Source organism: Quercus lobata, chromosome 11 (assembly GCF_001633185.2).
Source record: "Quercus lobata isolate SW786 chromosome 11, ValleyOak3.0 Primary Assembly, whole genome shotgun sequence".
In the NCBI taxonomy this organism is placed as follows: Eukaryota; Viridiplantae; Streptophyta; class Magnoliopsida; order Fagales; family Fagaceae; genus Quercus; species Quercus lobata.
In genome coordinates, this window is record NC_044914.1 from 42,526,380 (window position 1) to 42,541,046 (window position 14,667).

At 35.5% G+C, this 14,667-nt stretch overlaps 2 protein-coding genes and 1 pseudogene across 2 annotated transcripts; 1 reads left to right on the top strand and 2 right to left on the bottom strand.

Annotated features, from left to right (window-relative positions):
• The first annotated feature begins 1,039 nt into the window (after positions 1-1,039).
• LOC115969653 lies at positions 1,040-1,180 on the top strand (annotated as a pseudogene).
• A 2,573-nt stretch (positions 1,181-3,753) lies between these two features.
• On the bottom strand, positions 3,754-5,953 carry LOC115969097 (60S ribosomal protein L8-3). Its single transcript, XM_031088661.1, has 2 exons — positions 5,409-5,953; positions 3,754-4,343 (listed from the first exon to the last, which is right to left on the bottom strand). The coding sequence occupies exons 1-2, from the start codon at positions 5,846-5,848 to the stop codon at positions 4,001-4,003; spliced, it is 783 nt and encodes a 260-aa protein (XP_030944521.1). The 5' UTR covers positions 5,849-5,953; the 3' UTR covers positions 3,754-4,000.
• A 1,247-nt stretch (positions 5,954-7,200) lies between these two features.
• LOC115968607 (dolichyl-diphosphooligosaccharide--protein glycosyltransferase 48 kDa subunit) lies at positions 7,201-14,134 on the bottom strand. The gene is made up of 13 exons (XM_031088034.1): positions 13,740-14,134; positions 12,452-12,588; positions 12,197-12,322; positions 11,840-11,893; positions 11,602-11,715; positions 10,580-10,635; positions 10,456-10,497; positions 9,340-9,415; positions 9,131-9,202; positions 8,901-9,026; positions 8,703-8,807; positions 8,012-8,095; positions 7,201-7,413 (listed from the first exon to the last, which is right to left on the bottom strand). Exons 1-13 carry the CDS (start codon positions 14,005-14,007, stop codon positions 7,366-7,368), a joined length of 1,308 nt encoding a protein of 435 aa, XP_030943894.1. The 5' UTR covers positions 14,008-14,134; the 3' UTR covers positions 7,201-7,365.
• Between the last annotated feature and the right edge of the window lie 533 nt (positions 14,135-14,667).

Here is a 14,667-nt window from a genome sequence, read left to right on the forward strand (position 1 = left end):
TAAAATTTTTTTTATACAAGATAGAAATTCTACTATAGCCTAATTTAAATGTATATGTGTGTAAAACTCCCTCTTGAATACTTAACTTTGGCTCTTACCCCCCACACCCCAGAAGCACTTATATTTGTGGAGTGACTATCGCACCAAGAGTTTTGATTTCAAAAATACAGGAACATTGTTTTTTCTTTTTATTCCAAAATACAAGTTTTTGAAAATAGAAAACAAAAATTGTTACAAAACATATTTTCCTCATAAATTGTATGGTGCATGATTTAAAATTGAGGAAATTGCCCTTAGAATCAAACAAAGGTGAAATTTTTATAAAGAAGCTTTGAATTGAAATTAAAAAAATTAAAATAAAAAAAAAGACAAAAGAGGGAAAAAAGAAATAATTCCGCAGTGTGTTATTGTATTGATTGACTATTTTTCCCAATCAGTATCTTTCACTGTCTCCAAATGAAAGAAATTTGATATAAGAACTTATTCCACATTTCCAATTACAAAGATGTCCATTATAAATTCATATTAATTCAATTTCATATTTGTTCAAATTTGTATTTTTGTATTAGTTTCATAATTTTTACAATTTGATTTGGACACCACCGGACGACTAAAACATTTAACTTAAGCTTCATTAAAAAAAAAAAAAAAAAAAATTGCAAGATATGTCATTCCGTTAAGTATATGGGTTAAGATGAAAAACTTAAAAAAATTAAGGTGACAAATAGGAATAGCATTAAAGTAAAGGACGAAATCTTAAAACCACGAGGGGATTAGGGTTTTGGCTGACTTTACAATCACCAGTGATTATAAATATCAGACTTTTCAGCCCCAAAGCCTCCAAGGCCCCTGATATGCTGTAGTCCAAAAGAGCTAGGCTTCCCAACTTTGGTATTTCTGATTCAATTTTCCAGTAAAATGTTTTCCCATCTCTTTGTACAAGAGTTTTCAACGACACTCCAATGTGTCTTATTAGAGCTCATTTCTTTTAATTTGTTCTTTTTTGGTTGTTGGGTTTTCTATTGTTTGTGCCTTCATAATCCCAGATAAGCTGAAAAAGCCTTAATGGTTAGTGCTTAGACTGATTCATGGGAGGCCAAAAGTAACACTGGAAGTTTCGCTGATTAACACCTTTTATTTTCAAACACAAGGTGTTTTCTTAGTAACTCGCCGTACATATATTTTGATTTTCCTTCTTCTTTTTTTGTGTTATCTTTATTTTTATTTTTCATTTTGTTCTGGGTATTCAAAAAAAAAACTTCAAAGTGTGTAAATTGCTTTTTTTTTTTTTTTTCTTTCTTTCTGGGAAGAACCACTCTTTTCTTCATGGGTATGTTGATTTTCAAATTCCGCATTTTATTTTCGTTGTTTTGGTAGAGCCTTACATGTGTCTGGTATATGGATCTCATGGTTGCGTAAATACCAAATGATAGATGCATATTTTGAATGCAAAAGATAATTATTAGTTGTAAATTGACTTCAATTATGCACTGGACGGAGATGTAATTTTAAATGAATTTAACTGGTACATGGGGTATTTTATGATATAAAGGTATCAAGGGGAAATAAAATGACCATGAGAAATCTATCGATGTGCCATCAGAAACGCAATTTCATTGTTTAAAATGTGGCCCGACCATGTTTCAAAAAATATGTTTCAAACAGAGGTTTTTGAGCAACTATTTTCAAACAATCCTATTTTAAACACTATCACCAAACATATTGTTTCAAATTTTGGACACTAGTGTTCAGTGTTTAAACAATGAACACTATGTTTTCAGTTGACAAACCAAACAACCTCTAAAGATCCAAAACCAAAAGATCAGTTTTAATGGGTTGCTCAATTTTTAAAAATATAATGTAGGCGGCAAACACCATGATCCTAAAAGATGGATTAAGATTTACCAGTAGACAGGTACGATGAAACATTAGATTTGCTAATTAAGGCAGTTTGGAACCACTCATGAAGACTATTGTGTTTGGCCAGTTCAACCTTTGTAAGTCACAAATGAAGACTATTGTGTTTTGGTTCATCTCACTAATAAAAAGGATTTTATATCACAGTAACATCTGGCTCCATGTTTGACTGCTTCAATCTCCCTCAAGAATTTCATGTCCCTCTTTCGATATTTTTCAAGCCAATCAAGCGGATGAGCTCACCTTCCATTATTTTTATTTTTTTTTTTGACTACCACAAAGCCAATTGGGTTATGGCTTTGATTTGCGCAACCCAAACTAACACCTTTAAGTTAAAGACAACTTTGCTCCCCAAATTAGCTCCATAAAAATGTTATTAATGAGATTCTAAAAAGGATTTGTGTATTGCTGAATTGCATTGCTCAAGTACATTCCTTATCTGTTTTCTTCCCAGCTTGTTCCCCCAGAATCTGTTGTGAGGCATTTTTGTTGTTTGCCTTGAGCCTCTGGCCTTAGTTCATATTTATAATGAGGAATAAAACTTAGGTAATGAGGAAGAAAACTTAGGTACAATATCTTAAATATTGTTCTTTAGATTCCTCTTTTAAGATTCAGCCATATGTTTTACTTAATTAAAATAAATCCACTTTTATGTTCTATCTTATGAGAAAAAAATTCACATGACAAAATCTTAAAAGAGGAACCTAAGAAACAACACCTGAATACTCTATTTAAGTCTTGCTCTATAATGAGGAGTCATTTCCGTCTAGGATATGCTGAACTCAACAATATGATTTGTAAAAAAAGATGGGGATAAAAGGCAGCCAACTCAAACCGGCAACAAAAGCATGGCTTCATTCCTCTGATACTAAATCATCCAAAACTAATGCAAGTGTTAGACCATCCAGACAATGATATCTATCATGGCCCAATTAGAAAAACTTAGATTAAACTTATTTTGAACAACCGGCATGCTAAACCTCTACTGCATATTGACAGACCAGAGAACACGAAGGACTGATTTCAAGCTTTTCCCCCCACAGTAATCACAAGTTGAACTTGAAAGCATCATAGTAAATTCGAGTTGGCAAAACCAAAAAATTGATCTGTTTGCTTAGTAATAGGGTCTTAGGTTATGTCAAACTCCACCCAAATTCATTAAAAAAAGGGCCCCAATTCACAGCATCTTACGATACATCTGCCTACAGGAAGCGACCCATATGATTTCCAATCCTCTACACCACCTTCTAGCATCCCCATCAAAATCTTCATCGCTACCAAGGCCTTACATTAAGTGGCATTTATTTGCTGAAACCCCACAACAAACAAGTTTTCCCTACCACCCACAAATCCCTGTTAGGCCTTCATATCATCTTCATAGTCCTCCCAGAAGGCATCTAGTTCACCACCTCCCTTAATAACAGTTTGTCTAATTAAGAAATAAAAGCCTTTCTGCCCCACTCTTAGCCTCATCAATGGGATTAATAATAAGTCAAATATCATTTTTACAGAGATCCATCACTAATGAATCTGACACTTCAGTTTCCGATCAATAGCAGCAACTCAACCATATTCAGCATCACTCATCGCCTTATGGCCAAAGGGCCAAAGGTTGGGTTTTTCAATCAACAAGGTAAATCTAATCTTACAAAAGCACCTTACAATTGAATTATTCAGCATCTCTGAGACAGAATGAAGTCAATGGACATACCCATAGCTCCATTCTGGCCAAAATGACGACAACTAACACTGCTACCACCATTATGTCAAAAGTTTATAACTTATTGTGGATTCCAAAGGCTTCAGTATAATGCAAAAATAATAAAATTATTCTGATTATCAAAGCATTGCTAAAGCATAGTTGATACTAAATTGTATCATATGTATAATGTAAAGAGAACTTCAACAGAAATAGGAACAGTTTAATTGGACTAATTTCAAAACGTGCACAAACCAATTCTTATAATTTAAAAAAGAAAAAAGAAAAAGAAGACAATCCAAAACAAAATTTCTGCAATAAAGTTCACCGACTAGTCTTAGATGATAATCAAGAGAAGCATCAGATAAAAAATATAACACTCTTTTAAGCCTTGTCAGCTTTAGAAGCAGTTGCAGCAGCTTGTCCTCTAAGCCGACCAGTCCTCCTGGCAGCAATGAGACCAACCTTTTGACCAGGAGGTGCATCACGCCTAACGGTGCTAGCATGTCCAATATGTTGATGGTTACCTCCTCCATGAGGATGCTCAACTGGATTCATAGCCACACCACGTACCTTGGGCCAGCAATTTCTCTTCACTCTGAATTTGTGGTAAGCATTACCAGCCTTGAGAAGGGGCTTCTCAGTTCTCCCTCCACCGGCAACCTGCCCAATCATTGCTCGGCAGCCACTTGGAACAATCTTCTTAGCACCAGATGGGAGTTTGACCCTGTTAAATTGAGCAAAGATACAAAACTGATGAGCAACTGACACTTCTGAATTAAAATATAGAAATATAGACATCTATGATACCAGTGAAACAAGTCATAATTCTGGTAAGTTTTACAGAACTAATCAACTACAGCTCTTGGAAAGAACACAAATCATGGGAAGTCATCAGGACTTAACATAAACATACATGGTTACTTAAAAAAACAATATGATCTTTAAGGTACAACAATATAAGAACTCCAATAAGATTAGAAAAGATACGGATACATGTATCAATAGAAGATGACGGACACATCATTCCAGTTTGCGAAATGGCACTATTAGTAAACCAATGTTTCCAAGTCCCACTTCTCCTTTCACAATCATATGAACAACAAATCACTCCAACCATTATTTTATTTATCTTTGAGCATGAATTTCAAAGAGGATTGAAGACACTCTATATCAATAAACATCAACTAGATAACTGAACTGGATGACCAAAGTTTCGAGTTATGTAAAAAAGAGTCGACATTAATCAAAACAGCTCATTTAAACAGGTAGTTACCATCTACCATTACAAGAGCCACATAACATAACCTGTCTAAACAGAAGGAGAATAATTTCTTTAATGAAAAGAAGCACATGCCACTCTATGTAGCAAGTAGAGTTGGAATCAAATTTCTCAATGCCATAACACTACCAGCCTATAACAGCTGTATGTGGGATTTTTTGGGTGTTTTCACCAATATTGATGTTTCGGCCGATACAAGATACAACAACAAAGCCTTAAAACATATGAATGAAACATGTTCCCAACGCTATTTATGCTAATTCTTTGTATTAATTCAATTATGCTAATATTTGGGCATGGATTTTAAATTCTATGTTTATAAACACATAATATATCACAAACTTATTAACGTGCATGATCCAATTCGATATTAACATACTTCTCATAGCATATGTAATTCATGTTAGAAAATCAAGTAAACCAATAGCCAAATTATCGAACAACACACATATTCCATAAAATCTAAACATATAAACAAACAACAAAACACAAAAACCAAAAGCAAAGGACCTGGAAGTGTCGTTATCAGGATTGTGACTAATAACAATAGCATAGTCCCCAGAACACCTAGCGAAAACCCCACGATCTCCAACATGGTGTTCGACGTTACACACCACAGCTCCTTCGGGAATGGATCTCAGGGGCAACACGTTCCCAACGACAAGGGTAGCCTTCTTCCCGCAGTAGACGAACTGGCCGGTGTACATGCCCTCGGCGGCGACGAAGAGCTCGTTCTGCTTCTTGTACCGGAAGGGGTGGCGGAAGGTGATTCGGGCAAGCGGGGCACCGCGACCCGGGTCGTGGATGATCTCGGTGACGACGCCCTTAAGGTAGCCGTTGCGCTCGCCGAAGTCGAGGCTGCGGAACCTGGCGGGGCCCTTGCGGTGGTGGGTGTGGGACTTGAAGACGGACCCAGCACCCTTACGTTGAGCTCTGATTACACGACCCATTGAATTTGGGGGAGGGGAAGGGGCAGGGGGAAGGTGAGAAACTCTGTGTGTTTGTGTGAGTTTGACGGCTAAGAAATGAAGGAAAGATGGGAAGATATATATGTTTGTGGGGATTAGGGTTTTGTGTAAGAGGGTTGGGAAGGAAGCTAGTTTGGTATTGGGCCTAGTCAACAAATAATAGTTTGACAATGGGACCTGACCCAAATGAATTTCGGGCCACTTTGTGTCTATAAAATTTTAATTGAAGTATTATTTTTAAAACTTTGGGGAGAGACTTTCACTTAAAGAAATTTACGTTAATTTTTTAATATATATTTTTGAAGTAAAATTTCTTAATTTACATATAAAATATGTTGATTGAAAAAAAAAGGCATCCACTTAGTACACAAATTTTGTTATATGGTATTGCCACTTGTTGGGGGACGATTTTGAAAAGGTTGAAATAGTGAAAAAAAACCCAAACACCTCCTCGATTCTTTAATGTGATTAAATTAAGAAAGTCAAGCATAAAATTCTAATATTTAATGAATAGAAACTACCAATGCATCACAATAATAAAATTAAAGTGTTGAATAACAAATGGTAGAAAAATGTGCATATTGCATTCAATTTAATAGTCTCATATTTTGGAGAGCTATTGTGAGAAAACTCCTCGATACCACTATTTTCACTCCAAGACTAAGACCTCGTAATAGTAACGTTAGCTCTATCCTCATAATAGTAATGTTAGCCTATATGGCCTTTTGTATTGAATTTAGAGTTTCAAGGGTAAAACGTGGTTTCACGTGTTTGATCCTTTTTTTTTGGAGAATCACGTGTTTGATCTGATTAGGGGTTCATGCACGAATTGTAAAAAGAAAACCAGTTCACTTAACACCGGATAAGAAAAACAAGCTATCTTCTAAAAATATATTTCGCATTGCCATTCTTTAAGAAAAACTCCCCATTCTAATTGCAATCGAACTATGATACGGTCGCAACATTGGGTTGCTTGTGCTTCTCCAAGTACAGGAGTTGTCTTAACGTTTTGTAGTTTTTATGGTGTTAACACAGGCAACCATAGCAAGCACAAAGATTTTATTCGTTTACCTTGTTCAAAACCTATATTCAACCTTTCACCGTTGGTGTCATCGATCTCTTGTTAATCAAATGAGGAGAAATCTAATAACCGTGAGGATTCCTCTGGTTGCTGTTATCAAGGGAGCGGTTCAACAATTTTCTTGATATTATTATGAGACATTAGGAACTTTAAATGAAAAGAATTTTAGTGATCACATTTACCTGTAATTTTTTTTTGGGGTATTTGGCAAGAAAACTAGTATGCTTATAAGATATCTTTAAAAATAAGCTCAAGAACTAAAACAAGTGAGATGTGCTTAGCAAAAAAATTACTCAAGTGACTTGTCCAACTATCAAAAGCATCTAAAGCTACATCATTGCTTAAACAAAATTTTCAATAAGACAATTACGCTTGCAGTCCCAACAGTACATTATGCCCACATCCTATGGTTCTACAGCTACTTGCTGTATAGGTGGACAGCAGTGAAGATGAAGAAACCTGTCATCTGCATCAGAAAATATCATCACAAAGATCAGTATTCCAGAAATGGGATATGCATTAGACTCAAAAATAAAGACTCTCTACTATTGTACAGTATCACCAAAAAACTAGGGGACGCTCATTGCTGATGCCTGATGGCATTGTGCCAATGCAATAGTATGGCATACGTGACAGAATTCCAGCTTTGGAAGAAACGGGCAACAGAATGGAAAAATCAATTTGAACAAAATAATGTCAGTCCTTTAGCATAGGTATAGCCCAAGACTGTCAATCAATCGAAAACTTCAACCCCCCCGAGACATACTATGTAGACACATGTCAACAAACAGGGCCGACAAGTGAACAACTACTTGCCAACAACTTGAGCTTTGCACATTATTCCCCCATCGGGATTACAGACCAATAACCAACCCTGATTAGACAGCATTACTAGGTATAAGAAAAAGACACTGCAGCTTCTGTATAAAGAACCAGAGCTGAAGCATGCAGAGGAGTCCAGTTACCTGAACTCATAGAAGAATCCCAAAGCGCTAATTTCTCCCTATAATAAATTGTAAATAAATAAGAGAGAGAGAGAGAGAGAGAGAGAGAGAGTCTCATACCATTGAAAATGCTGCTCCATAATATGGATAGGCTGCTGGTATAAATCTTTCATATTCATTGTGCTTAAAGGGTCGGACTGGAATCTGCAGGTCAATAGTTACAAGAGAGAGAAAATGTTAATATATTTTACTAGATCATACTTGCAAATTGTCTAAGATGGTATTCAATTTGCAGATAGTTGGATTTCAAGATGCTTAGACTTTGTTATCACTTTGTTGAACTTACTCCATAGCTTGAAAGTTATGACACAGGCAATATCATGTGAGAGACGTAGCGCAGATCATGCTTTTCATTCTGTATTATTTTTAATTGTTGACCAGGACTCATAGTAAGCATTATTTTCTTGGCAAAATGGTCATGTAAGAATTGAAATCTGACAATTCCAATGGAGGACAGTTGAAACTAACTTCAGAAATAAACGTAACTAAAGACCACAGACTACATAAGTATTGTGCATTTCTGATTCTTCTCTACACCTTTTTATATAGCCACTCTTCAACTCAAACAGCAAAAACCAGCTTGGTTGCAATTAGCATCAAGCATAGGAAGGAAGCTATATTCACTTCTGCATTCTATGATATCCACTCTTACTACAAATATTTATTACATAAAATATCAGCTCCACTCCCCCCCACCCATGCCCCTTTTAGAATGCCCTACATTGAACACGAAGTACAAGACATTACATACCTGCTTTGACAGGGATAAGCTTGTGTATCCAAGCCTTTGGTACTCAATCTTGAATTGGAAAACCCCATAAACATCTGGAACCTTAAATGCTGTAAAATAACTACCCTGCAAGATGACGTAATTATGAATAGAGGTGTAATAGAAACTCAGGCAGTGAAGTTGCATGCAACATATGCCGTAAATAATCTAATAAAGTACCTTCTTGTCAGTTGATAGATTCTTCAGAACATAGGGACTCATCATGTAAAACTGGACTTGAACATCGTCAGCCACATATGGTTCCCAACTTGCACCAGACCACTCATAAATCTCAACCGAATATTCCTTCAACCAAATTTAAAATGTGAGTAGTGGCCAAAACCTTTCCTTTCTAATTAAATTTTAGCACTTATATTTAATAATTACTCCAGTACTAAAAGTGAAATTACCAAGTCATCGTTGACCCTATAGATGGTAGGTTCATCGGCCTCTCCAGCTTTGTGGTGTCTTACATTCATAGCCTATGATCCAAACATGATGCAGCAGGCAATGATTTAAAAAAATTGTAGTCAAATGATGACATAAAATAAATGATTTTTTTTTCAGAATCTTATTCAGATGGAACTAAGTAACATCTAGGTTACAGTAAGAGACTGACCTTAAGATGACCTCTTTCATGGAAAACCCATTTGCTAAGTTCAGTCAAAAACTGCTCATTACCCGATTTCTCATGTCTGATACCACAAAATAAATCCATAATCAGTTTCTATTTAGAAGCAGATGGCCATTTTCTAAGTATTAAAAAGAATATGCATAAAATAAGACACATAAGTATATTTATATCACGACCTCATTTTTCATGGATATCCAAATATTTAATTAGGAGATTCTAAATTCCATGAAAACTTGTACTGTAATAATCAGACAGAGGGCAATCATGGGAGATAGAGATACTGCAACAATTGTTGCTGGAAGAGATATTTAGAGGGAGAGAGAGTGTAGCTCATTTGTCAACAATCAACACCACTTCCAAACCATAATTTGCATTAAATTAGCATGACATTATTATTATTATTTACTTCTCCCTGTTCTGGAGGCCCTTATTGATAACCACACATCCTAAGCACAGTAATCTCCATAGGCGTCAACAGCTCTATCAGAAACTGTATTGGGTATTATGTCCAAAGTTCTATTAATTCATAAATTTATATTGCACTCTTACAATGTATAAATATATCCAATGTGCTTATAGGATTGGGCTAAGAGTTTGTTGACAACAGTTATAGCTGCCTCTAACAGATAGTTTATTCAATTTCCTTCTCACTGTCAATGAATTATGAGGCAAAAAACTGCAAGAATCTACCTCAGCAACAATTTGTGTCTGTTTGGAACCCCATAGTTTTCACTGGCTTATTTGCATAGTGTTTATCAAAAGTGTAGTTTTTGGTAGCTTTTATATTAAAGGTGTGACAAAAGGCTAAAAGCTAGTTTTTGGTGTTTATTTGTTAAAAAGCTGAGGCCAAAAGCAAAAAGCTTTAAGCTTTTTGCCAAACGCACACGAATGTTTGACCATTGAATCATTTCTAATGATTACAGGATAAAGATAACGAGCTTCCAGTTTAAAAGATAATGCAGCTACCATTAAACATATTTAGCATAAGATAGTTTAGGCATTTGAATATGGGTAGTCCAAACGTGTCATATTTGGATACAGTCTTCACTAAGCCTGCCACTTGCTTGACACTAAACAAAGGCAGGCCAAAGATTAACTCACTTGGTTGGACTCCCAGCCTTCTGCACCTCAGATCTGAAGAATCTGAAAACAAAGCCAAAATTTATTAATGAACATGACATGAGTAAGAAAAATTTGACAAGGCTGACCAGTAACTACTACATACCGATTGCTGAACATACTTAATGAGCCAGAGATTAAAATCCGAGCATTGTTTCTAGCCTACAACAAAAAACAGCTGAAACTGTTCAGATTTTATGAAGATATCATCTGCGCTAAAACCATGCATTATAGAGATCAAAGCAGCCTAAAATGCTATTGAGAACATAAAGATTTCATATACATGCAAAGTTAATAAGACACAAATCCTTCTCATATAGTAATGCTCATTCCAACCATAACCTACTAAGAATCTGTGTTGCGCGCACTACAGTAAATATATCCCTAAGACCAAAATAGTCATCAACACAACCAAAAAATTGCAACTTCTCGAACACAAATAAACATGCCATAGGGTTACATCGAGCAGGAAAACAAGCTCCAATGTTCAATCGCCTTCCTCAACCAATTAGGAGCAAGAAGACTTTAGTTTTAATAATATGCTATCTTATGCTGAAGGAACTTGTTCTTTGGAATAGGAAGTAATATCAGAAAGCAGAATTCAGTAGAAAGTCAAAGATTAAGCCAATTTTGAGGCTCATAATGCCAATTCGATAACAAGGATCCAGTACATGCGACCTTTAAGAATGGAATTAGTTTGAATTCCATCAAAGTTATCCGCAAAGTAGATATATCACCACAAAAAATCCTACGTTGCACAAGAGATCTAAAACACAATCAAGCCTCGTTATCAATTTTGGTTCTGCCAAATATTGGTAATGAGGAAAAAAAAGACACTTTATATGTGAATGTAGGCTATGCCTTCTCTTATGCATCCATTAAGCCAATTTAAGATAGGAAAAAAACTGTTTTGAACTCTATGTTAAGCCTAGAGCAAAGGAGGAGATGTCCTTACCAAAACACAGGAAACAGATAACAAAGTATGATGTATGAAACTCTACAATATTGCTTGGCATGCATAGTTGTCAATCATTACGAGGTGCGTGTCTCTTACTTCATAAAATCACACAAACATTACATAAGAGCTTGCAAGAGTTGATGAAAAAGAAGATTTAAATTACAACATACCTGCACAATAGAAACTAAAGAGATAGCAGATCCAGTAAGTGATGGAGGATTTGATAGCTTGGATTTTGGATTAGAAGAATATGCTGAAGGAGAAGCTGAAAGAACTTTCAGCACCTATTGATGGAGGATAAGGAAAAATTAAATGAATATGACAAAAACATATGAACTAAAGTTAAAATAATTTTGATATTCACACATGCCCTTAGTTGTTTAAAGGCACATGAGATGGACATCTTACCAGGCTATTGGAAGGATTTAATGAGTGGCCTATTCCTTGAAAAAGTACAGGAGCCTGTCACAGGTATATCCAAACAGTGAACAAAAGTGAATACTGTGATGTCATAGCCACTTACCAATAATTGACAGTGAACTTAGTGCGGTAGGCCAGTGATTGTAAAAGCATATTAAACATGAGAAAAGGCTATTATGAAACGTGGTGAAAATGACATCAGAGAATAATTTGTTATGGAAATTTCATGAATAAAGTTGTAAGCCCAGTCATTGCAAAAACTCTTAAATGTATGTCAGGCAATGTGCATCTGAAATAATATTTTTGTAGAGACTAATGACTAAAGTTAACAATGTCAGCACTTGCCTCAATTTTCTTGCTTCCCAAAATTACATCAGACTTGATGTACTCATCACTAGCAATCAATGTATGGTCTCCTTCAGTGTTTGAAACAGCATAGCTGCTGTGATCAATAACCAGGGCAGCAGGGTCCTGTACCCATATAAATGAAATAATGTCTCCATGTAATTTTTTTAAAGTAAACCACAAAGCAGTCCAAACACACTGTAGAAATTGAACATACATAGTGGGTGATCAAAATGTTTACATACTTATACCCACCTCATCAAAATCAACTCCACTTTCAGTGGCAATTTCTCTGATCAAATCAGATGCATTAGAATCAGCCGCAATAATCAAATCATGACCCGAATCAACAAAATCCAGTATAGCTGCCAAATCAATGGATCCTCCAAAACCTACAGAATTTGGTACAAGTACATTTATTTTTTTTATAAGCAAAAAAGTCAAATAGATACAAGTACATTTATAAATAATCATACAAATAACATTCCTCTAATTTTCCAAATATCAAACCTAATTCAGCTCAAATTGCTACTATTCAAGCCTTAAAGCCCGTTTGCTTGTTGCAAAAATTTAAGTACAATATCGAAAGAAAACAATTAACAAACAGACCTCCATCCAACTATGACTAATGCAACCATTTGTCTCAACTGAGCTAATAAAATCCAAACTTTCATTTCATTTCCCTCAGTTTCTTGGCAACCATATAGAACCCAATAAAAAGGAGCAATCAAAGAAAAACCTAAAGAATTTGATACAAATAGATATACAAATAACATCCCTCTGAATTGCCAAACTATCAAACCTAACTCAGCTCAAATCTCTAGTATTCAAGCCTTAGGCCCTGTATGCTTGCTGAGAAAATGTGAGTCCAATTTAGAGAGAACAATTAATGAACCTCAATTCAACTAATGCTACACCAATTGTCTCAATTGAGCTAATAACATTCAAACCTTCTTTCATTTCCCTCATATTCTCGGCAACCAAACAGATTTTTAAGGAGAAACCGCTAACCAAATAAAAACATAAAATTTTGATACAAATAGATTTATAATTGTCAAATAAATAAATAGATCCCCCTGAATTTTCAAACTGTCAAACCTAATCCAGCTGAAATTGCTACTATTAAAGCTTTAAGCCATGTTTTCTTGCTGAGAAAATGCAAGCTCCATTTAAAAAGGAAAATATTAACCTCCATTCGTCTCAATTGAGCTAATAAGATCCAAACTTTCATTTCATTTTCCCCACATTCTCGACAATCAAACAGATGAAAAAACGAGCAATCAAATAAAAACGTAAGGAATTTTATACAAATAGATTTATAATCAATCAAATAAATATATAAGCCCCTCTGAATTCGCAAAATATCAAACCTAATCCAGCTCAAATTCACTGAGGAAATGCAAGCACAATTCGGAAAGAAAACTATTAACCTCCATTTGTTTAAATTGAGCTAATAAGATCCGAAAATTCACTTCATTTCCCTCATTTTCTCTGCAACCAAACAGATCCAAAAGAGAGAGAGAAAAAAAATGGAGGAACTTACGCTCGGTGGTGGGGCAAAACAAGATCAAGCCATCGTATAGGTACTGTCCGTAACGGTGGAGGCCGATCTTGGGATCATCGGCGAGCTTGAAATCGAGGTCGAATCCGCGGGACTGAAGGGAGTTGAAGAAGACGGAGTGCGAGGATTTGAGGGCGAGGTCGTCGAGCAAGACGAGGACTCGGCGACCCGAAGGGTTTTCGGGAGAGAAGGAGGTGGTGAGAATTGGGAGGAGAGGAATTAGGGTTAGGAATATGAGGAGCTTCGACATTTTCGCTTTTTTTTGGAGCTTGGGGTTTTTTGGGTTTGGGTCTGATCAGAGTCAGAGACACAACACAGAGTCTGTGAGAGAAAGAGAGTTTCAGAGAGTGAAAATGGGGGTGGTGGGGTTGACTTGGAAAATTGCTCGTTCTTCAGGGGTTATTGGGTAATTTTGGTATATGACTTAAAATAAGGGGTTAATTACTTAAAGGTGTACATGCTCTTTTCGTCCCTACATTTTAAGGTCATTTCTATTTTGGTTCCTACATTTCTATTTTACCACTTTTAGTCCTTAATCCAATTAATGCTTTTTATTTTAGTCCTTTTCGTCACTCAACTAATAGAAAAAACTGACGTGGCAAACAGAGTAAATCCTGACGTAGTAAATCCTGACGTGGCGAATAAAAAAAAAAAAATTATTTATCATTTAATAAATACCAAGTCAGCATAAAATAATAATAAATGCGACCTCAGATCCATGTCAGTTTAAAATTTAAAATTTTAATTGATCATTTCAAAAAAAAAAAAAAAAACAGAATTAAAAATAAAAAACACATGAATTTAGATCTAACATCCTCTTCATCAAGAACACAGAAGAGCACAACCCAGAAAAAATCATACAAACCCAAAATATCAAATACAAAGAACACAAGAAAATCAAATTCAGAAA

What these genes read in the sequence shown, in the direction of transcription:
- LOC115969097 (XM_031088661.1), bottom strand. Translation starts at nt 5,848, where the DNA reads ATGGGTCGTGTAATCAGAGCTCAACGTAAGGGTGCTGGGTCCGTCTTC. An exon ending in CCTGATAACGACACTTCCAG is followed by an intron (nt 4,344 to 5,408) that starts GTCCTTTGCTTT and finishes TCAATTTAACAG; the next exon opens with GGTCAAACTCCCATCTGGTG.
- LOC115968607 (XM_031088034.1), bottom strand. Translation starts at nt 14,007, where the DNA reads ATGTCGAAGCTCCTCATATTCCTAACCCTAATTCCTCTCCTCCCAATT. An exon ending in TAAATCCTTCCAATAGCCTG is followed by an intron (nt 11,716 to 11,839) that starts GTAAGATGTCCA and finishes CTCCATCAATAG; the next exon opens with GTGCTGAAAGTTCTTTCAGC. An exon ending in ATGAAAGAGGTCATCTTAAG is followed by an intron (nt 9,203 to 9,339) that starts GTCAGTCTCTTA and finishes TTTGGATCATAG; the next exon opens with GCTATGAATGTAAGACACCA.